Source organism: Eucyclogobius newberryi, unplaced genomic scaffold (genome assembly GCF_026437365.1).
Source record: "Eucyclogobius newberryi isolate DKJ021-1_F unplaced genomic scaffold, fEucNew1.0.hap1 SCAF_16, whole genome shotgun sequence".
Classification (NCBI taxonomy): Eukaryota; Metazoa; Chordata; class Actinopteri; order Gobiiformes; family Gobiidae; genus Eucyclogobius; species Eucyclogobius newberryi.
Window position 1 is genome coordinate 4,093,244 of NW_027315790.1, and position 24,250 is coordinate 4,117,493.

General features: G+C 42.8%; 1 protein-coding gene across 2 annotated transcripts; it reads left to right on the forward strand.

The window, feature by feature from the left end:
- On the forward strand, positions 1-23,547 carry LOC140361370 (uncharacterized). Of its 2 annotated transcripts, XM_072447079.1 has the most exons (8): positions 1-104; positions 3,155-3,268; positions 6,759-6,815; positions 11,925-12,062; positions 12,571-12,618; positions 12,741-12,854; positions 14,621-14,716; positions 21,801-23,547. In XM_072447079.1, exons 1-8 carry the CDS (start codon positions 6-8, stop codon positions 21,906-21,908), a joined length of 774 nt encoding a protein of 257 aa, XP_072303180.1. In that variant the 5' UTR covers positions 1-5; the 3' UTR covers positions 21,909-23,547. The 2 variants fall into 2 exon arrangements, with proteins under 2 accessions (XP_072303180.1, XP_072303182.1); XM_072447081.1 differs by lacking the exon at positions 12,571-12,618.
- The last annotated feature ends 703 nt before the right edge of the window (positions 23,548-24,250 follow it).

Here is a 24,250-nt window from a genome sequence, read left to right on the forward strand (position 1 = left end):
GCAAGATGTCTCAGGAGGACAAAGAGGCCGCGCCCGTCTTGGGCCCGTCCCTCTCACCGGGACAGCTGGAGTCCCACCTGAAGATGGAGCCCAAAACTCTGGGGGTGAGATACGCTTTTCAAACTGATCTGATACTTTGATGAAGTTTGGAAGTGTTTAATGTAATTTGACTCAAATGTAGTAGAAGTAAACGTAGATTTAGGAATCTAATTATTGCATTATGTTTTGCTGCTTAACTCTTAAAGTGCAGCGCGGCCAATGACAGAAACACTTCTAGAATTTGTCTGTTTTTTTCATTATAATTTAAGCCTTTTTTTTTTTACAAATACAAAACAGTAACAATAATACGACAACAAAAGATACACTTCAGAGCTGGTGATTCAGTCCCTTTTGTCATGTGTTGTGTGCATTAAAAGAAGGAGGACATTTTACCAGTGGGACTGCCACCTCGGGACAGAGCTGCTGTCCTAAGGAACCCCCTCTGGTGTGTTTTGGGGTACATTTACTGCACTGTGGTGAAATGATGGAGTTGTTTGTATTTTCAGAACAGTTGTGACAATGAGAGTGATTGTAATGATACAGCAAACGTGATATTAATCACCATTTTCTTCCTCTTATCCGGGGCCGGGTCGTGGGGGCAGCAATCTAAGCAGGGACTCCCAAACTTCCTTCTCCCCAGACACTTCTTCCAACTCCTCTGGGGAGACATAGTCCCTCCAGCGTGTCCTGGGTCTTCCCCGGGGCCTCTTCCCGGTGGGACATGCCCGAAACACCTCCCCAGGGAGGAGCCAGACGGTTTGCCAGGGTTTTCGACTGATACTCTGCACTGTAGGCCGCAGTGAGAGACCTGTCCCCCCCCGAAGGCCACCGGGGTGAACTCCAACACGTGGCGGCTGAGCTGAGGGGCTATAAGCCCGCCCACACCAGCCCCGCCCACACCAGCCCCACCTCTCTCCGCGGACAACACCAGAGAAGTGGAGCGTCAAGCCCCTCTGGAGGAGATGGTTCCAGAGCCCAAACTGTGAGGCCGACTATATCTAGTCGATATCGCTCGACCTCCCGCACAAGCTCAGGCTGCTCCCCCCAGCACAAGCTCAGGCTCCTCCCCCCAGCACAAGCTCAGGCTGCTCCCCCCAGCACAAGCTCAGGCTGCTCCCCCCAGCACAAGCTCAGGCTCCTCCCCCCAGCACAAGCTCAGGCTGCTCCCCCCAGCACAAGCTCAGGCTGCTCCCCCCAGCACAAGCTCAGGCTCCTCCCCCCAGCACAAGCTCAGGCTCCTCCCCCCAGCACAAGCTCAGGCTCCTCCCCCCAGCACAAGCTCAGGCTCCTCCCCCCAGCACAAGCTCAGGCTCCTCCCCCCAGCACAAGCTCAGGCTCCTCCCCCCAGCACAAGCTCAGGCTCCTCCCCCAAGCACAAGCTCAGGCTCCTCCCCCCAGCACAAGCTCAGGCTCCTCCCCCCAGCACAAGCTCAGGCTCCTCCCCCCAGCACAAGCTCAGGCTCCTCCCCCCAGCACAAGCTCAGGCTCCTCCCCCCAGGCTGCTCCCCCCAGCACAAGCTCAGGCTCCTCCCCCCAGCACAAGCTCAGGCTCCTCCCCCCAGCACAAGCTCAGGCTCCTCCCCCCAGCACAAGCTCAGGCTCCTCCCCCCAGCACAAGCTCAGGCTCCTCCCCCCAGCACAAGCTCAGGTTCCTCCCCCCAGCACAAGCTCAGGCTCCTCCCCCCAGCACAAGCTCAGGCTCCTCCCCCCAGCACAAGCTCAGGCTCCTCCCCCCAGCACAAGCTCAGGCTCCTCCCCCCAGCACAAGCTCAGGCTCCTCCCCCCAGCACAAGCTCAGGCTCCTCCCCCCAGCACAAGCTCAGGCTCCTCCCCCCAGCACAAGCTCAGGCTCCTCCCCCCAGCACAAGCTCAGGTTCCTCCCCCCAGCACAAGCTCAGGCTCCTCCCCCCAGCACAAGCTCAGGCTCCTCCCCCCAGCACAAGCTCAGGCTCCTCCCCCCAGCACAAGCTCAGGCTCCTCCCCCCAGCACAAGCTCAGGCTCCTCCCCCCAGCACAAGCTCAGGCTCCTCCCCCCAGCACAAGCTCAGGCTCCTCCCCCCAGCACAAGCTCAGGCTCCTCCCCCCAGCACAAGCTCAGGCTCCTCCCCCCAGCACAAGCTCAGGCTCCTCCCCCCAGCACAAGCTCAGGCTCCTCCCCCCAGCACAAGCTCAGGCTCCTCCCCCCAGCACAAGCTCAGGCTCCTCCCCCCAGCGAGGGGACGTTCATACATAAAGTTGGTAGATGATTCAAATGTGTGAAGAGTGGAAGATGGAGGAAGAGGAGAAGGGAATCAGAGGTGTAAGAGGTCGGAGAGCGTTGGGTGGAGCAGGTCGGGCTCAGATGAGTGATTATAGGAGGAGATGTATATTCCAGTGGTTAATGTGAATGTTATTGCAGGTTTTCCAATTCATGAGGATAGTTTTCTTGGCGATGGTTAGAGCTGTGAGGAGGGTTTAAAGTTGATTGTTTTAGATTGTATTAATTGTACGTTGGCATTTTTGGACATAAGAACAATATTTTTACCGATTTGGGTCCAGAAGTAATTGAAAGTCATTTTCCCATGTTATTGCTGGTGGCATATGGTCTGATGGCTTTGAAATGATTTTGTATATTTTGGAGAGAAGTTTATTTGGAGAAGACTTTGAGGCAGATTATAGTCCGGATCATAGAAGATCAGAGTCAGATGCTTCAGGCCTGAGCAGAGTTTAGTGAAAATCTTTATTTGCTCCAAGAGCTGCGTCTTGAGGATTTTTTGTTTTTTAAATGTATCGTTTTGGGCCTATTTCCGGGTCGTGCGTAGCACGTTGCTAGAGCGTAATCTCTGATTGGCTGCTGTGCCGCGTCTGCCACAAAAAGTTCCGCTTTTTTGTGCTGACCATGCATTCAGGGATGTGACCCGCCATGCTCCAAAGATACTGGCAGGTATTAAGATCACGGCACGTAGGAGCTCGTTCGCACGGTGCACACGGTGGAAAGAACAGGAGGGTGGGGGGTTCTCAAATCGGCAAAAAATCCTCTATTATTTCTTTAAATACGATTTTAAAAAGAAGTAAAAATCAAACCGGGAAGCAGTGACTGTCTGACCTCTGACCTCTGACCTCTGTCTGTTCCCAGGCCATCCAGCTCGTGATTGCAGCTCTGATCTTGTGCCTGAGCGTTTCTGTCCTGAACGTGCACGAGGTGCACTTCACGGGAGACATCGCGCTCTTCCTCATCGTGGTCATACAGGTGAGTCCACTCCATCAGGATCCTGGGAACAACATTGTAACTGCAATTAGATTTGGGATTAAATTAAACATATTTTTTACATAAAACACTGAGAGCTAAATTTGTAATAAAAAAACAAATACAATTAAAAAAACATCTACCAACAAAAGAAACACGTTCATGAAAAATATGAATTAAAGTCCCAGTTATTTTTTTTTTAGTCCAGGAGTCTGGGCAGAAACCGTTTCCGTGCTAAAAGCTGTGACTTTACCTGTGTTAATGTGTTAATGTGTTAATGTGTTAATGTGTTAATGTGTTAATGAGTTAATGTGTCAATGTGTGTTAATGTGTTAATGTGTTAATGAGTTAATGTGTTAATGTGTTAATGTGTTAATGTGTTAATGTGTTAATGAGTTAATGTGTTAATGTGTTAATGTGTTAATGTGTTAATGTGTTAATGTGTTAATGTGTTAATGAGTTAATGTGTTAATGTGTTAATGTGTTAATGAGTTAATGTGTTAATGAGTTAATGTGTTAATGTGTTAATGTGTTAATGAGTTAATGTGTTAATGTGTTAATGTGTTAATGTGTTAATGTGTTAATGAGTTAATGTGTTAATGTGTTAATGTGTTAATGTGTTAATGTGTGTTAATGTGTTAATGTGTTAATGAGTTAATGTGTTAATGTGTTAATGTGTTAATGAGTTAATGTGTTAATGAGTTAATGTGTTAATGTGTTAATGTGTTAATGTGTTAATGAGTTAATGTGTTAATGTGTTAATGTGTTAATGTGTTAATGAGTTAATGTGTTAATGTGTTAATGAGTTAATGAGTTAATGTGTTAATGTGTTAATGTGTTAATGTGTTAATGTGTTAATGAGTTAATGTGTTAATGAGTTAATGAGTTAATGTGTTAATGTGTTAATGTGTTAATGAGTTAATGTGTTAATGTGTTAATGAGTTAATGTGTTAATGTGTTAATGTGTTAATGAGTTAATGTGTTAATGTGTTAATGTGTTAATGTGTTAATGTGTTAATGAGTTAATGTGTTAATGTGTTAATGTGTTAATGAGTTAATGTGTTAATGTGTTAATGAGTTAATGTGTTAATGTGTTAATGAGTTAATGTGTTAATGTGTTAATGAGTTAATGTGTTAATGTGTTAATGTGTTAATGAGTTAATGTGTTAATGTGTTAATGAGTTAATGTGTTAATGTGTTAATGAGTTAATGTGTTAATGTGTTAATGAGTTAATGTGTCAATGTGTGTTAATGTGTTAATGTGTTAATGAGTTAATGTGTTAATGTGTTAATGTGTTAATGTGTTAATGTGTTAATGAGTTAATGTGTTAATGTGTTAATGTGTTAATGTGTTAATGTGTTAATGTGTTAATGTGTCAGTGTGTGTTAATGTGTTAATGTGTTAATGTGTTAATGAGTTAATGTGTTAATGTGTTAATGTGTTAATGAGTTAATGTGTTAATGAGTTAATGTGTTAATGTGTTAATGTGTTAATGAGTTAATGTGTTAATGTGTTAATGTGTTAATGTGTTAATGTGTTAATGAGTTAATGTGTTAATGTGTTAATGTGTTAATGTGTGTTAATGTGTTAATGTGTTAATGAGTTAATGTGTTAATGTGTTAATGTGTTAATGAGTTAATGTGTTAATGAGTTAATGTGTTAATGTGTTAATGTGTTAATGTGTTAATGAGTTAATGTGTTAATGTGTTAATGTGTTAATGTGTTAATGAGTTAATGTGTTAATGTGTTAATGAGTTAATGAGTTAATGTGTTAATGTGTTAATGTGTTAATGTGTTAATGTGTTAATGAGTTAATGTGTTAATGAGTTAATGAGTTAATGTGTTAATGTGTTAATGTGTTAATGTGTTAATGTGTTAATGAGTTAATGTGTTAATGTGTTAATGTGTTAATGTGTTAATGTGTTAATGAGTTAATGTGTCAATGTGTGTTAATGTGTTAATGTGTTAATGAGTTAATGTGTTAATGTGTTAATGTGTTAATGTGTTAATGAGTTAATGTGTTAATGTGTTAATGTGTTAATGTGTTAATGTGTTAATGTGTCAATGTGTGTTAATGTGTTAATGTGTTAATGTGTTAATGAGTTAATGTGTTAATGTGTTAATGTGTTAATGAGTTAATGTGTTAATGAGTTAATGTGTTAATGTGTTAATGTGTTAATGAGTTAATGTGTTAATGTGTTAATGTGTTAATGTGTTAATGTGTTAATGAGTTAATGTGTTAATGTGTTAATGTGTTAATGTGTGTTAATGTGTTAATGTGTTAATGAGTTAATGTGTTAATGTGTTAATGTGTTAATGAGTTAATGTGTTAATGAGTTAATGTGTTAATGTGTTAATGTGTTAATGTGTTAATGAGTTAATGTGTTAATGTGTTAATGTGTTAATGTGTTAATGTGTTAATGAGTTAATGTGTTAATGTGTTAATGAGTTAATGAGTTAATGTGTTAATGTGTTAATGTGTTAATGTGTTAATGAGTTAATGTGTTAATGAGTTAATGAGTTAATGTGTTAATGTGTTAATGTGTTAATGAGTTAATGTGTTAATGTGTTAATGAGTTAATGTGTTAATGTGTTAATGTGTTAATGAGTTAATGTGTTAATGTGTTAATGTGTTAATGTGTTAATGAGTTAATGTGTTAATGTGTTAATGTGTTAATGTGTTAATGAGTTAATGTGTTAATGTGTTAATGAGTTAATGTGTTAATGTGTTAATGAGTTAATGTGTTAATGTGTTAATGAGTTAATGTGTTAATGTGTTAATGAGTTAATGTGTTAATGTGTTAATGAGTTAATGTGTTAATGTGTTAATGAGTTAATGTGTTAATGTGTTAATGAGTTAATGTGTTAATGTGTTAATGTGTTAATGTGTTAATGAGTTAATGTGTTAATGTGTTAATGAGTTAATGTGTTAATGTGTTAATGAGTTAATGTGTTAATGTGTTAATGTGTTAATGAGTTAATGTGTTAATGAGTTAATGTGTTAATGAGTTAATGTGTTAATGTGTTAATGTGTTAATGAGTTAATGTGTTAATGAGTTAATGTGTTAATGAGTTAATGTGTTAATGTGTTAATGTGTTAATGTGTTAATGTGTTAATGAGTTAATGTGTTAATGTGTTAATGAGTTAATGTGTTAATGTGTTAATGAGTTAATGTGTTAATGTGTTAATGTGTTAATGAGTTAATGTGTTAATGAGTTAATGTGTTAATGAGTTAATGTGTTAATGTGTTAATGTGTTAATGAGTTAATGTGTTAATGAGTTAATGTGTTAATGAGTTAATGTGTTAATGTGTTAATGTGTTAATGTGTTAATGTGTTAATGTGTTAATGAGTTAATGTGTTAATGAGTTAATGAGTTAATGTGTTAATGTGTTAATGTGTTAATGTGTTAATGTTGTTTCTGATGCTGACGTTCAGAGGATGAACTCATAGCTTGTTGCAGCTGCACTAAACCTAAAATCTCTCTTTCAGGTCACGCTGTCGGGTTCAGTGCTGATTCACAGTGCCAGGAAGCCCACCTTGTTCTGGGTGAGTATAAAACCTCAAGTAAGAGGTCAAACATTCATTTCAAGACACATTTAATCAAATAAATAGATGAACTTATATTTAATAAATTCAAAAAATAGTATTATTATTTTACAAATAGTCATGAAAATTGCCACAAAGTTAAAAAACTATGTTCCACAACAGCTCCAGATTTCCTCTTGAAAATAAAGATACATTAGTCCAAAGGCTGGAGCAGACAAATGAAACTCAAGATAAACAGAACATCTCGAGATGATAAAAAAAATCATACGATGGCCCCGCCCTAAACCACGCAGGACGTCTCCTCGGGTTTTTATGGGTCAAAAGTTGTTAAAAGAATTTGCATAAGTCTCAAAGTCATAACGAGCTCTTGACAAAGCTCAGTATTGAAACAGAAAAACCCTTTAACTTCCCAAACATCGTCAGATTTAGACCAATGAGGTTTGTGTGTATTTGATGAGCTGGACATGTCGATGTGAATTATTTTTAATGACACTCCAGCAACTACTTCAGAATTAAAATGGGACGACAAAAATGTGTTTCTTCTGAACAAATTCAATTTGGTACAAGCACCAATGTAGACCACGCCCTATCTCCACCCACATTTGCATGGCCGCGCCTCCAAAAAGTGAATGGGAAGAGAAACATGTTTTGTAGGTGTATTGTGGATGTGACCTGGAGAAAAAAGGTCTCTTGGGACCACGCCCTGTCGTCAGCGTGAAGGCGGCCATTTTGAAATCATCAACAAACTTTATTTCTTTATTTGACAGTGACACATATGTTTCATGAGCTCATGTCACAAACTACAACATTTTAGCTGTGGTTCATTCTCATTGTCCCTTCATAGTACATAGACAATGTAATCATTTAATACAAAAGACACATCATGAATAAAAATAAAAAAAACAGGTCAAAGGTTTTATTTAATGGTCATCAAACCGACACATCAGGACACACGTGCTTAGGTGTCAGGGCGTGGTCATAATGAGCTCTTAACAAGTGGCAAAACATAAAAATCCTCATAACTTTGGCAAACATCGTCAGATTTAGAAGGAACAATGAGGCATTTGTGTATTTGATGAGCTGGACACGATGAGTACATTTTACATACATCTTAAAACATGGCTCAACAGCACAAAGAGTTAAATTGGGACGAAATGTTTTTTACACACTCTTTATGTGATGAACAAAGACGTCTAAAGAAGACCACGCCTTCTCTCCCACATTTACCATGTCTCAAGAAATGAAAAAAATCAGTTTGTCGTGATCCAATGAAATTTGGTCCATGCCTGGTCCATGTGAGCAGAAAAGACCGTTGGGAACAAGCTCTATCTTCACCGTGAAGGCTGCAATTTTGAATAAAAAGATTACGATTTTAAAAATGTAGCCGTTATTAAAAGTTCTTCAAATAATTTGCTTAGGTGTCAGGGTGTGGTCATAACCAAAGTGAATGTCCGTAACTTCCACCATTTGGTTTCTTTTTTTAAAGAATGCAGCATTTTGACCTTTAGTATAAAGCAAGTAATCATAATAACAATCACAATAAGATAATGTTACATTCCCTCCGCTCCGGTCGCATTTGGGGGTCTGTGTCTGAGCTGAGCTGTCAATCAACGAGGACGTGTGTGAATGTGTCTGTGAACACATGGAGACGCAAACATGGACAGAAGTGACGTTTTCCTACAACTATCTTCAACTCAAAGAACTTCAGCAGTTTCAAAATCCAGCTCATGTAAAAGAGACGGAACAAAAACTCTGCATGAACCGGTGACAACACGACACTTTCATGTCTTTTAGTGAGAAATGTTGTCTATGTCTATAATGCATTAATTTGTCAGCTGTTGTCGTGGTTACGTGACGGTCTGAGGCCCAAGTGTCAAACTCATTTTGGACAGCGGGCCAAATTTTGTAAAAAATAAAACCATTAAAAAATCTAAGAAATAAATAGCTTTATATAGAGGTCATTCACGTGACGTTACACGACCACCCCCCACGCTCCCCCCACGCTCCCCCCACGCTCCCCCACGCTCCCCCCACTGTCATGGAATCAGACAAACACCGATGCTATTCCGTAACACATCGAGAACACAATTCAACTTAGAATATGAAACGACACAGAAATATCAGACATTTGTATGGCAAGCTTGGGAGAAAACGCTGGGCTGTGTCAGCCAGGCCTTTGTAAGGAGCCTGGCTGACCCTCCTGCGTCTCACCTCGTTTTTTCCCATGCTGGTTGGTTTTATTAGATATTCTGGAATAGGCGGGTCACATTTCTCATTGGTCAGCTTCACATCAAGGCACTTGGTATTTTTCCGTAGAGATCAAGCCTTGGGTAAACATTACCCAAACTCCTCTGGGCTGTCACCCCCCCTAGGGTAAACATCCTTTGGCCCATCTTTACGACCCCTTCACAAATGCAGTTTGTCACACACCCGTTCTTCTCTTAGACTAATGATGCAGATAAAATATCACTATTATGCAGATAAAATACATGACAGAAATATAATCATATATTCACATTTTATCACACCCACGCTCCTCCCACGCTCCCCCCACGCTCCTCCCACGCTCCTCCCACGCTCCCCCACGCTCCTCCCACGCTCCCCCACGCTCCTCCCACGCTTCCCCCACGCTCCTCCCACGCTCCTCCCACGCTCCTCCCACGCTCCCCCCACGCTCCTCCCACGCTCCTCCCACGCTCCCCCACGCTCCTCCCACGCTCCCCCACGCTCCTCCCACGCTTCCCCCACGCTCCTCCCACGCTCCTCCCACGCTCCTCCCACGCTCCCCCCACGCTCCTCCCACGCTCCTCCCACGCTCCCCCCACGCTCCTCCCACGCTCCTCCCACGCTCCCCCACGCTCCTCCCACGCTCCCCCCACGCTCCTCCCACGCTCCTCCCACGCTCCTCCCACGCTCCTCCCACGCTCCCCCACGCTCCTCCCACGCTCCTCCCACGCTCCTCCCACGCTCCCCCACGCTCCTCCCACGCTTCCCCCACGCTCCTCCCACGCTCCCCCCACGCTCCTCCCACGCTCCTCCCACGCTCCCCCCACGCTCCTCCCACGCTCCTCCCACGCTTCCCCCACGCTCCTCCCACGCTCCCCCCACGCTCCCCCCACGCTCCTCCCACGCTCCCCCCATGCTCCCCCAGGTCCTTTTGTCCATGTTGTCCGTCCTACCACAGTCTGTCTGCTTCGATTTACGATGAAACACGGCTCAAAGAGGCTCAAAATGTCATTAATGATATCGCACTCTTTACTATTATCACAATGGTGAAGGTTGATGTGGCAGTTGATGCAGCAACCGGGAAGATAAACGGAGAGAAGTTCTATCCGATACTGAAAAACCAGGAAATAAGAGCGCGATGGACATAAGACTTGGATAATCTGGAAGAGTCGTGATTTAGGCATAACATATGGATCTGAGTTGATTGATCGCAGCTTTTCTAAATACCGACCTCTCTGTAGCTCATCCAAGGAGTTTGTGGACTCTGTGGGCTCTGGGGCCTCCATAATGTACGTTTGAGATCACTTTCTACGCTCTATCAGCGCAAAGGAACGTAACATGAGGCGGCAACGTATGCGATCACGTGGTTTTGTGACGTTGATGAATGATCTCTATAGCCTAGTAATACTTCTATGTGGACAGCAGGTGAAAGAGTCCATATTCATGCATCAGCAGGAACAGGAACAGCAATATGGACTTTCTGAGATGAAATGTGGATATCGCAGACATCAAATTCAATATGGGCTCATTATTTTTATAGTTTAAGCTGATCTTAGTGACAAATGATTCATGTAGTGAATGAAATGAGTGCGTTCTGGTTGTATTCAGTCCCATCAGTGTGGACAAAGTGCTCACAGCAGCTTCACTCTGTCATGTTCATACTTCATGTATTATCAGGATGTTTTCCTCTCAGAGCTCGTCACAGAAGTTTGTTTTCTTGTTGTTAGCTCCACATTAGCGCCACTTTTAGCACAGCTCTAACATCCACAGAACAGTCTCCTCTCTTTCTTCCACGTGTTTCCCAAAACCACACGTCTCTTTCCCCGCTCAGACCTCGTGTCTGCACGTCTCAGCCTTCAGCACGACGCTCCAGCAGCAGGGCTGAGCAGGGGAGGGGCGGCTGCTGCAAAGGTCTGTGGGAGTCATAGTAGATAAAAACGCTATTCACCAAATTAATGAATATAAATTATTAATATAATAATTGCCGTTAAAACAAACCAGTGCAATATAACAAACACATAAAATGACGGCTGGTTTAGCGGTTCTGAACATCTCACTAAATGTTTCTACTGCTGTCGGAAATGAATGAATATAAATTATTAATATAATTAATTGATCCTCTGGCCTTCATCCTCTGCTCCTCTGACCCTCTCATCTTCATCCTCTGCTCCTCTGACCCTCTCATCTTCATCCTCTGCTCTAAATCCATTTAAGTCTATGACAAATTGTGCCAGGTTACCATGGTAACATGCTTTTAGATAGAGGTATGCTGTCATAGACTTCTTTGTTAACAATCAAAAGGATTATGAGTGTAGTTCATTTGACAAATGTTCAAGCCTTTGACTGTAAATCCAAGCTGTAAAAAATAAAGTATGAGGTGTAAAAATAGACAAAATTGGGTTCCGCCCACATTGGCCACTGTATGATTTAGGGCGGGGTCATAGCATCATTTTTTACATGTCCTCACATTTTTTTTGGCGTCGGGCTCCCATTGGCCCCATGTTCAGGTGGCGCTACTGAGCCGTCTTTCGATATTTTTTCACGAGGTCTTCACTCAAAATCAGACCTGACTGAGTTCATATTTTTGATTCCACTCACGTGCATATTCGTCTTTCTTCCTTATAACTACTTGGAACTGCGGCGCTGGAGTAACCGCGTCTTACGTAGGCAGAGCTGCTCATGTAAATGATGAAGTCTGGTCAGTAACGAGGGAGCCGTGTTTACTATAAGTTTTACTCACGACAATGTCCACACTTAATGTATTTTTATACTCTTTTTAAACAAATATTGACAATTAAAAACAAATGAAAATCCTCCATTGAACCTTTAACAGATTAAACACTCCATGATGCTGTTTTGTGGCCCTCTTTTGTATCTGTGCAGGTTAAATTTGTGCTGGTGCTCCACCTGGTCAGTGCTGCTTTTGCCACAGCTGCCCTGGGGCTCATGTCCAAGCACCTGCCCTACCGCCAAGACTCGTACCACTGTGAGCACTGCCGACGGCTGGAGCTGCACGCTGTGGTACCCGACCCCACTCACATGTTCCTACAGCCTGCCTGTCCATAAGAGCCAAGCAAAGCTAAAAACCTATCCAGAAAAGTGTCTTGTAAGATTAGGCTTTTGTTATTCCTGATGATGTGTCTTGCCTGGTGCAAGACTGAAACAATGTTGGTAGGACAAAGTAGGCGCTCTTAAAGTGAGCAAGCGTCTTTTTTGGTGCAAGAACAGAATACAGCCACGGTTTTTGTAACTGTAACACATATTTGCCCAGTTGACTTCCTCGTTGTTTTTCGAGTCTCTCCTCACACAGCAGTGCTCCTAAACCACGGGCATAGAAGGGACGATCTCATGCACACTCGGGTGGAAAAGGCTTTTATATTTTGCTGTTAGAACATGCGGTACACAGACCATTATAGCCAGCGTTTAGCTTCTGAAGCAGCTACAGTTAGCTTGTGTGTGGCTAACGTGATGTGTTGTGTGCTACAGCCTGACGCATATTCCATGTGTCTCTTTTTACTGTCCACCACAGCAACATTGTTTCAGGAAATGCACCGGGCTGATCGAGCAAAAATGTAAAGTAAGTGCCCAATCCACTGTTTCACTACATGCTTTAGTGCTTGGTCGCCCGGTGTTTGGAGATGGCCTTATGGGCGTGTGCTTGGCCCCGGCTCATGCTCTTCCTCTTGGCTTCCTCTGCAGCTGCTGATCGATGGGATCCTGGGAACCCTGGTCATCTTTCTGGTCCTGGAGCTCCTCATCTGCATCACGGTCATGCTCTTTGGGCTGAGCGTGCTGGCGGCGGGAGGACGCCAGGTAAAATCCTCCTCTCTGTCATCTATAAGATTAAAATCATGTTTTGTAATATGCAAGTTTTCTGTTGTTTCGTATATTTATTTAGAAAAGGGTCAGTGCATCTTAATGAACATATGAGACATATGTAAATGTGCCAGATTTAAGCCACGTCGTCCCTGGACATCAAAACACAGCTCAATTTCGATTCAAATTTCAAGAATCGATTTGATTCCGATTCTTACATTTCAAAATCGATTTTCTCAGATTCGATCCGATTTCGATTCGATCCGGGGTTAATGTTATTAAAAATGAAAAATGTATTTGAACCGTTTCCTTCACTTCATGACTGTGTAGAGAAGCAACATATTAAAACTGGTATTATATCAATATTAAACAGCAAATCTTACAAGTATTGGTAGTTACTGATGAAAGGTGATGAAAAGGTTAAGGGTCAAGCTACCTTCAAGAAAGATAATCCAGGACAATAAATGGAGGACATCATTGAGGTGACGACATCTGCAACAGTGGATTCTACTGCGACACGAACCACTGCAGTATTATTGTATACTTGTACGTGACACATGTATACTTGTACATGATACATGTATACTTGTACATGACACATGTATACTTGTACATGACACATGTATACTTGTACATGACACATGTATACTTGTACATGACACATGTATACTTGTACATGACACATATATACTTGTACATGACACATGTATAATTGTACATGACACATGTATACTTGTACATGACACATGTATACTTGTACATGACACATATATACTTGTACATGACACATGTATAATTGTACATGACACATGTATACTTGTACATGACACATGCGACACGAACCACTGCAGTATTATTATGATTGAAAATAATTAAGAATTCACCCAAAAGCAGTTGCTACCAAAAGCATTTTTATTTTAAAACTGCTCACACACTGCCAGTACTGAAACTGGAAGTATCAAATGTAAACGTTGAGCATTTAAAAAAATGATTATTATTATTTTTTTTTTTTTAATTATTATTATTTTTTTATTTGGACGTACGAATCGATAATCGGTCATTAACATGCGAATCGATTAAAAATCGGAAAATCTTTTTTTTTTCAACCCAGCTCTACTATTTGGAGGTTTGAAAAGCTCTGTTCTGCCACTTGTGTTTCTTTTTGTATTTGCTGCTCTCTGGTCTAGCTCTATGTTCCGTGTCCATATTCTAAAAATGTTTATTTTGATCAAAGAAAATAACTTGATACATTTTTGTAACAGATTTTTTTCACGATAACTGAAGTTTCTTCTATAACTGACGTAGTTCTGATTTGGCTCTGAGAATATTCTCTGCTGTTTGTAAGTTCATAAATCATCTTATCATGATCAGTACAACTGCATGCTGGGACCAGGGAACACCACCAGGCCTGTGCGGCGAAAAGTTTCTCTTAAACCTGTTGCATTGTGGCGCCATCTACTGGCTGCAAGTGGGAATTACCCAGTTTGCACTGCTGGAAATATGCAGATATATTTTTGGTTTTAGTTGTGAAAGATGAGCTGCCAAACTAAAGGTACACAAGAGGCTAATAATAATAGAAATCATGCGTAATATGTCCTCTGTAAGTGTTAAATATCAAAGACAGTGGTTTAAACTGTTACTCTCATTATTATGACAGTGATTTAACTTCACGTTGTCCATTGACTTTATTTGTTATAATAAAATTCTCTAAATATTGATATGTCTGGAATGATATTTGATGTGTGTTTGTGTGTGTTCCACAGGCCGGCTCCCAACGCCCAGTTTACCCTCAGACACGCCCCCCACCTGTTCCCACTGTGTTAACTGCCCCGGCCACGCCCCAGCGCAGTCCATCCCAGGTATGAACGACACATAACTTACAACACAAGCATTCCACATTAAAATGAATGTTTATGCACCTTGTTTAGCTCCTGCTTTTGTCTTAGATTACAATAGTGCTGCAGGAATGGACCAATCTCAGAGCAGCATTTTGGTCTGGGCGGAAGCCAAAGGCAAAGCACGCAAACGTACAGAAGCGAACATGACGGTGCCGATGGACGCACTTCGGCCTATTTTAACATAAAAAAAAAAGCATTTGTGGACAGGAAAGTAGTATGTTATTTTTTTTTTTTAAATAAAACACAGAACAATGAAAGAAACAGGACAGAGTGCACATAAGTCTTTTTTATTTTGGGAAACGTAGCGTGATATGGCGACTCTTCAAGCTGACATGAGCGCTGCCATAGCCGCGGAGCTGAAAGCAGGAGGAGAGAGCTGAACAGCATATTTCAGAGAATATAGAGGATCTGCAGACGATAAGGGCCGAGGTGATGATGCTGCAGTTGGAGAACAATAATATGAAAAATACGATCTTGGATTTGGAGTCCAGATCTCTTAGACCCAACATCAGACTTGTGGAGGTCCCAAAAGGCGAGGAAGGAGAAGACTGATAATGAGATTTCTTAACGATCGTGTGAAGAAACATGTCCTGAAGGCTGCAAAGCTTTAAGGACACCTCCAGTGCAAAGGCAAGCTCGTCTTCTCTCCCCCAGATATTCCAACAACGACAAACGTTCCACCACATCTGTGCAGAGCTCAGGAGATGAAGCGTGACTTCCGGTTATGGCGGTGCTTTCATCGTTCGACCCACCTAAAAGAAGATGAACAGGGGATGCTTAAACAAGGAAGGCACAAGTCTTGTAACATCATGGGATCAAAACAAACAACGCTGACGGTCCACGACCCCTTTGGAAAACAGCCCGCAGCGCAAGCTAACAAGGCTAACATGGTGGAGAAACGCAGTTCTTCCCACCAGAGAAACGGGGTCATGCCGGCCCACATGAAGATAAAGTCTATTTTCCATCGGAAGGGGGAGAGAATATGATGATGCATCAGTTATTGCTCATGATGTCCGAAATAAGACGCAAAATGCAGCGTGATATGGAGTCTCTTAGAGCCGAGGTGATAGCTGCACGCATGGAGGCGCCGCGGGCCGGATGGAGGCGCCGCGGGCCGGATGGAGGCGCCGCGGGCCGGATGGAGGCGCCGCGGGCCGGATGGAGGCGCCGCGGGCCGGATGGAGGCGCCGTGGGCCAGGGTAACGATGCTGGAGTCAGAGAACAACAATATGAAAAATAAGATCATGGATTTGGAGTCCAGAACACTTGGTCCTAACCTGAGGCTTGTGGGTGTGGAATAAGGAGAAGAAGGAAAGGATGAAGAAAGCTTTTTGGAGAAGCTTATTCCTGAGCTCCTTGATGGCTCAGGAGTTGAAGTCCCTCCCATCACAATCGAGAGAACAAACCAAGACCAGCAGCTGATAAACCACGAGGCCTGATAATAGGCCATAGGCTGTAGCCTGTATCGTTCAAGTTCACTACACCTGTCACAAGACTAAAAAAATACTTCAAATATAAAATTATCATTGTACCATTAGCTCATGACCAAAAGTTCTCCACTCGGATCGCGCCAGTTTTTTTACGGCGATAACTTAAATGCGGAACTATATTCTCAGCCTGATAGCGCAATATCCCTACGCCTGAATCATTCCGCCTCTGAATCAGCCAATCAGGGGAGAGATTACTACAACAACATAAAAGATGGCTGCTCCCGTGGAGCGGCATGTTGTCTCTCGAGCCGATAGAAAACACTATGAAAATATGGATTACACGTGCATCACACACATTTCATCGGTAGAAAAAGAACAAACACAGCCACAGACTGTTGTCCTCTGGAGGAAGCTGTTGTCCTCTGGAGGAAGCTGTTGTCCTCTGGAGGAAGCTGTTGTCCTCTGGAGGAAGCTGTTGTCCTCTGGAGGAAGCTGTTGTCCGCTGGAGGAAGCTGTTGTCCTCTGGAGGAAGCTGTTGTCCGCTGGAGGAAGCTGTTGTCCTCTGGAGGAAGCTGTTGTCCTCTGGAGGAAGCTGTTGTCCTCTGGAGGAAGCTGTTGTCCTCTGGAGGAAGCTGTTGTCCGCTGGAGGAAGCTGTTGTCCTCTGGAGGAAGCTGTTGTCCTCTGGAGGAAGCTGTTGTCCTCTGGAGGAAGCTGTTGTCCTCTGGAGGAAGCTGTTGTCCGCTGGAGGAAGCTGTTGTCCTCTGGAGGAAGCTGTTGTCCTCTGGAGGAAGCTGTTGTCCGCTGGAGGAAGCTGTTGTCCTCTGGAGGAAGCTGTTGTCCTCTGGAGGAAGCTGTTGTCCTCTGGAGGAAGCTGTTGTCCGCTGGAGGAAGCTGTTGTCCTCTGGAGGAAGCTGTTGTCCTCTGGAGGAAGCTGTTGTCCTCTGGAGGAAGCTGTTGTCCTCTGGAGGAAGCTGTTGTCCGCTGGAGGAAGCTGTTGTCCGCTGGAGGAAGCTGTTGTCCGCTGGGGGAAGCTGTTGTCCGCTGGAGGAAGCTGTTGTCCTCTGGAGGAAGCTGTTGTCCTCTGGAGGAAGCTGTTGTCCGCTGGAGGAAGCTGTTGTCCTCTGGAGGAAGCTGTTGTCCTCTGGAGGAAGCTGTTGTCCTCTGGAGGAAGCTGTTGTCCGCTGGAGGAAGCTGTTGTCCTCTGGAGGAAGCTGTTGTCCTCTGGAGGAAGCTGTTGTCCTCTGGAGGAAGCTGTTGTCCTCTGGAGGAAGCTGTTGTCCGCTGGAGGAAGCTGTTGTCCGCTGGAGGAAGCTGTTGTCCGCTGGGGGAAGCTGTTGTCCGCTGGAGGAAGCTGTTGTCCTCTGGAGGAAGCTGTTGTCCTCTGGAGGAAGCTGTTGTCCGCTGGAGGAAGCTGGTGACTTGTGCTCAGAAGTGAATAGAAATTGACGGAATAGACCGCGCGTTAGCGGCAGCTGTTTGTGTCACAACGATGACTTCGCCAAACAAAACTATCCTACGTCTTCTGTGGCTTCTTCGGACGGAAATCTTTCTCATTTTCTGGAAAGTAACAAGCCAGGCTTTCACCCTACATGCTATAGACGTTTCACCCTACATGCTATAGACGTTTCACCCTAGATGCTATAGACGTTTCACCCTACATGCTATAGACGTTTCACCCTACATGCTATAGACGTTTCACCCTACATGGTATAGAAAAGCAAAACAGTCGGTCTGTGGGCAGCATGGCGAGGGTGAGAAGGTGAATCTACCACATCAACTCTGCCACCTTCTCCCAAACGACTGAGATCTACCACAGATGTAAAGACAAAATCATCTAAAAAGTCAAGCGATGTACTTCCTGCAGTTTGCATCATTTGCAGAAGGTTGATCGCTGGATCAAAGAGGCTCACAAGACAAAGAAAGATAAATTGGTCCAAGCTGAAACTTGAACTGCTGGTGAGTAGATTATATACTGATTCTTGCATGTGTGTTTTCTCTTGCTCGTGGTAAATAGGACTAATCACAGTGAAATAAGTTGGCCAAAATATACATAGATAAGATAAGAAAAGATATTCCTTTATTGTCCCACATGGGGGCATTTCATTGATGCAACGCAGGAAGATCCAGAGGTAGATACAGAAGAAAAGAACAGATCACTATAGGAATATGTGCCTAGTTTATTACATGTAGGTGTGGATGTAATGTACGTAAGACTGTATGATGATGTGAGTTGAATAAAAAGGCAATACAACTTTTGCGATTGTTTACTGATTGTGCTCACCCTTGATTGAAATTCTTTTACTTCTCCTTTACTAGGAAGTTTGGTCAAAGCAGCTGAATCAAGAGCAGATGAATCCATCCTGATGTGTACCAGAGGCACCTCTATCACAAGAGGTGTTACAAAGAATACTCAAGCTTTCCGACAAAGAAGACAAGTGATGAAAGGTAACATTTTGGTAATCAAATAAAATATATATATTTCCATATATTTAGATAAATTCATAATTTAATTGAAAATCATTGTAATGACTACACGATAATTTTAAAGACGTTTGAATCAAAGCAAATTTCTGTTTGTAGTGAGCTAGTATATTTCAATCACTGACCAATCACTGCATTTCCTTGCTTTATACAGGTGACCTAAAGTCTGGGAGTACGGCAGACATACAGCATTCTGTGACACTGTCATCCGGGCACAACTGATTGAAAACCAGGAAATCCTCAGAATGAAGAAGCTCTTGTCCCTGTTCCAGAAATTCATCAAAAAACACCCTGGTCATGGAAGTTACCGGTAATTAAATTATTCTTATTGTTTATGAAAGAAAACAATAGAAGATCAGATAAACATCACAGCTATGTTTATTCATGAAATTTCATTCAAGATCAAACCAATCCAGTTAGCTACAGGAGTCTACATATTCTCATTCATTTTGTTTATTTATACAGGGAAAACCCAGTGAGAAAAGTGGTTACCCTGTTAAAACACAACACAAAATAAACAACAAACATAGGATACTAAAACACAAATAAAATAATAATTCTAAAACACAAATAAAATAGTAATCTATCAATACTTATGAATTTCTATTCCTTGTCTAATTTTTACAGATCCGATCTTCTGAAGAAGAGATTACAGCGAGACTTACCACAGCTGAATTTTCACAAACCACCAAGAAGAAACCTGAGTGAAATGGTTTCCACGGAGACGACAGGACTTCTCCACCAGGTTCTTCCACTGAAACTGATATGTCAGTTTCTGAGATGTCATGTAGTGATGGAGAAATGGTGCCAGAAAGTGGTAAAGATGCAGCACTGCGAGAGCTCTCAAGGACAGTTTACAGTGCAGGTGTATCACTGAAACAAGCGGTCAAGAGTGCCCCTAGTATCACTGAAACAAGCGGTCAAGAGTGCCCCTAGTATGGATGAAACAAGCGGTCAAGAGTGCCCCTAGTATGGATGAAACAAGCGGTCAAGAGTGCCCCTAGTATCACTGAAACAAGCGGTCAAGAGTGCCCCTAGTATGGATGAAACAAGCGGTCAAGAGTGCCCCTAGTATGGATGAAACAAGCGGTCAAGAGTGCCCCTAGTATGGATGAAACAAGCGGTCAAAAGTGCCCCTAGTATGGATGAAACAAGCGGTCAAGAGTGCCCCTAGTATCACTGAAACAAGCGGTCAAAAGTGCCCCTAGTATGGATGAAACAAGCGGTCAAGAGTGCCCCTAGTATCACTGAAACAAGCGGTCAAAAGTGCCCCTAGTATCACTGAAACAAGCGGTCAAAAGTGCCCCTAGTATGGATGAAACAAGCGGTCAAGAGTGCCCCTAGTATCACTGAAACAAGCGGTCACAAGTGCCCCTAGTATCACTGAAACAAGCGGTCAAAAGTGCCCCTAGTATGGATGAAACAAGCGGTCAAGAGTGCCCCTAGTATGGATGAAACAAGCGGTCAAAAGTGCCCCTAGTATGGATGAAACAAGCGGTCAAGAGTGCCCCTAGTATCACTGAAACAAGCGGTCAAAAGTGCCCCTAGTATGGATGAAACAAGCGGTCAAGAGTGCCCCTAGTATGGATGAAACAAGCGGTCAAGAGTGCCCCTAGTATCACTGAAACAAGCGGTCAAAAGTGCCCCTAGTATCACTGAAACAAGCGGTCACAAGTGCCCCTAGTATCACTGAAACAAGCGGTCAAAAGTGCCCCTAGTATGGATGAAACAAGCGGTCAAGAGTGCCCCTAGTATGGATGAAACAAGCGGTCAAGAGTGCCCCTAGTATCACTGAAACAAGCGGTCAAGAGTGCCCCTAGTATGGATGTAAATTGGCCTCCTACATCAGAGGATCTAAATGTTTCCTCTGCCAGAAAGATTGTGCCAATTGAACTTTATAACTTACTAGCTTGGTGTGTAGGTGCTAGTGATAAATTGACATTGTCTAACATGATAAATGTATCCGAGGAGGTTGAGCTTTGTTTACTGTCAATTTGCCAAGATATATATTTGTCCTCAAAAGGTCAAAATCAAACCAGTTGTACTTACACATTTTGACATCAATCATACTTATATCATTCCTCTGTTTGTATGTATATCCTATTCTGCAGAAAGTTTGCCTTATACTAGATCGAAAGATACACATGTTAATTAACCTGTTTATCACGATGTAAATACTGCTTTTATGATTGTAATTATTCATATTGTAAATACATTACATAAAATTATATCCGTTCTATAGAATAAAACCTTTACCAATAGCCTATGTTTTCTTTCTTCAAATGGGCAACTGGTGTTGAAAGGGTTAAAATACTACTTTTAGATTATGTTTTTATAGTGTAGTATGAATCAAGACTAGAGCATGTGTCATTGTTGAAGCATCAGTTGAATACTAAATGTGGAGTAAGAGTTTTCAAGTGCGTAACGATAACATGCAAAATTGTTAAAACTGTTTTTTTAACTTACATTTGCACATAAACTAAAGCACCCAGAGTCTCACCACTTTACATCCCTCAAGAAAGTAGTTATGTATCTGAGAATCTGAGTTTCTGAAGTAATCAATCAAAGAATGAAAAAAATAAGAAGGTATGAAGATGGGTGTACAGCCCAATTTGTCACATATTTGGGTAAACTGGCAACTTCGACACCTATTTTCTCAAATACTGGCAGAAATCATGCGGAGAACTTTTTCCCCCAGCTCAAGTACGTCTTTGAGATTGGAAAACCACTTTTGAAAAGTAGTCTTGATGTGGTGGAGCGAAATTCATTTTCTAGCCACATTCTGAGTTACAGCCTATGGCCTGATAATGAGGGTTCTTAACGATCGTGTGAAGGAACGTTCCTTCAGAAGGCTGCAAGGGTTAAAGGAGACCTCCAGGGTTAAAGGAGACTTCAGGGTTAAAGGAGACCTCCAGGGTTAAAGGAGACCTCCAGGGTTAAAGGAGACCTCCAGGGTTAAAGGAGACCTCCAGGGTTAAAGGAGACCTCCAGGGTTAAAGGAGACCTCCAGTACAAAGGCTCCAGATATTCCAGATGAGATTTGTTAACAAAGGCAAAGTTGAAATAATAATAATGAGAACCCAATAGTTCATGTCATTTACACAGTGTAATGATGAGCGGTGTGTGTCTGCAGGTGGCTGTGGTGGTGACTGAAGCAGACTCAGAGCAGGTGGAGGATCTGTCCACTCCTCCCACTGAGCCCCAGGTGGAGCCTATTGAGGCCATCACTCCAGAGCCCTGAACACCATCCACCAACACACCGGCCAAACACACTGTTCTTCATACTATAGCCTGTAAGACTGGTCACATGACCCCTGTCAACACTGGTCAGAGGATATGTTTTTGATTTGGTCAAACTTTGTACAATCTTTTTAACTCTTTTCCTGCCATGGGCGGACATTTTCGTGACTTAATTGAGCCTGACGCACATGTTCAAGCTGGACCCAGGGCCGGACCCAGGGCCGGACCCAGGGCCGGACCCAGGGCCGGACCCAGGGCCGGACCCAGGGCCGGACCCAGGGCCGGACCCAGGGCCGGACCCAGGCCTGGGAAAACCTTACACGTTGTTTACTCAAACTTATCGCTTTCTTTCCGATTTCCCTCAAAACTGAAATGTTACAAACTTGACAATTGTCATCTTCAAACGAACAAAAACAGACATGGGACCACATGAACAGTATTATATGCAGCGCTACATGCATGAAGAAATAAACTAGTTTTATTTAAGCTTACAGAGAGTAACTCTGTCCACTTGTGTGTGTTCGTCTCTGTCTCATCCTGTATCGTCCAGGTCTTGATTTCCTGCTCCTCTTTTCCAAACTCTGATGCTGTATCATAGTCTCTTGTAATCTGTCTTTGTCCGTTTGAGGGTGGAAAAGACAATTGTCATCTTTGCTCTATCTACCATGTATTCAAATTATAATCCTAACTACTTAGTTATTTAAATAATTGAATAATAACATATTTATAGCCATGGACGTTTCTTTTGGTGTTCAACATGTGGTTGACCTGCAGCACAAAGTTTTCTGTGCTTCTGTGAAGATTGTTGAAATTTAGCAAAACTTCTGGCCGGCTATCTTGTGAGAACAGGGCTGGCAGGGAAAGAGTTAACTAACATGAATTATGTGACACAAATAATACTCAAACTATTGGCACAATTGGAGCAAATCAGACACTAAGGAGTAGCCAGCTTCACACAGGTTCTGCACACTGGTCACATGTCCTCTGTCCACACTGGTCACGTGTCCTCTGTCCACACTGGTCACATGTCCTCTGTCCACACTGGTCACATGTCCTCTGTCCACACTGGTCACATGAAAAAAGTGAATAATTGAAAATCATTTAAATGCAGCTGTAAAATATGTATCTCTTTTAAAATGGTTAAACGACAGTAGCTTAATATAATATTACTTGTATATGTCACACTATTGCGTATTTGAAATGTAGGCTAGCAGATGTAGCAGTGGACGGTCTGATCAGTCCTGTTATGTGCACAATGCCTCTTTTTGCCACAGAATGCTACATCCGTGTTGTAATCGCTCTTCTGGTTGAGTGGGATATTCTTTTAAATGAAGAACAAGGGAATAAATATGCTATAAAGTAAATTGATTTGTGTAAAATATCCAATGTTCATGTGACCAACAAATCAACGATGCACAGATTCCTTGGGCGGCCTGAAACCGGCTTTTTAGTCTGTGTAAAACGTATTTTCTCTCAAGGTCAGCAGCATGTTCACTAATACAACCAGAAGAAGGATTATGTCGGAGGCGGCTTCAGGAATAGGGTGAATAGTCTTTCAATGTATCCTCTTTTTTAACCACTGAATGAAGAATAAATGTATGACTTAGTGACCTGCAGCACCAATAAAGTAATTAACTCTGGATTGCAATTTTGGATATTTTGCTAACTGCTTTAAAAACATAATTAGGCCCAAGCCAGGAACTATTGAAATTGCCCGGTTCCTTATTATTATACTTGGCAGAGATTGCAAATTTCACAACATTGCATATTTTCTCTCAAATCAGTCCATGATCAGTCCAAGGCGATCAGGTCTGGAGTGTGCAAAGTAGTCTTACTTTTTTGGAGTAGACTCATTAAATAAGGTGGAGTGATAGAGAACACTGAGGCCTAGAATATAATTGTAGTTCCTACTTCCTACCAGTCTGTACTGGTACTAGTCTGTACTAAAGCGGTATATTCAATTCAATTTATTTTTGTAACGCCCAAAATCACAACAGCAGTTGTCTCAGAGGGCGACAGTAAAAAACGGATTAAACAATGTCCATTGGGACGAGGGGCGATGTCCCAAGGTCCCCTGTCCTTAGACCCTCCTTCTCGGCCAGGAAAAACTACAAAAACCTCCTTGGGAAAAAGTATAAACCTGGAGGAGTTCCACACGGACAGGCGGACGCGAGATGGACAGTGGAGCCGACTCAGGAGGAGAACCAGTTCTTTAGGAGGAGAACCAGTTCTTCCACAGATGAAGAACCGTTCATATGGAGTAGAGACCGCTTTTCCAGGGACTCAAGGAGCATCTGGGTCCACAGGTCATCCATGTGCCTGTCCCACTCCCCCTGGAGTGCG

Coding starts and splice junctions, on each gene's coding strand:
- LOC140361370 (XM_072447079.1), top strand. CDS start 6: ATGTCTCAGGAGGACAAAGAGGCCGCGCCCGTCTTGGGCCCGTCCCTC. Junction 3,269..6,758: donor TCCTCATCGTGGTCATACAG/GTGAGTCCACTC, acceptor TCTCTCTTTCAG/GTCACGCTGTCGGGTTCAGT. Junction 12,855..14,620: donor TGGCGGCGGGAGGACGCCAG/GTAAAATCCTCC, acceptor TGTGTTCCACAG/GCCGGCTCCCAACGCCCAGT.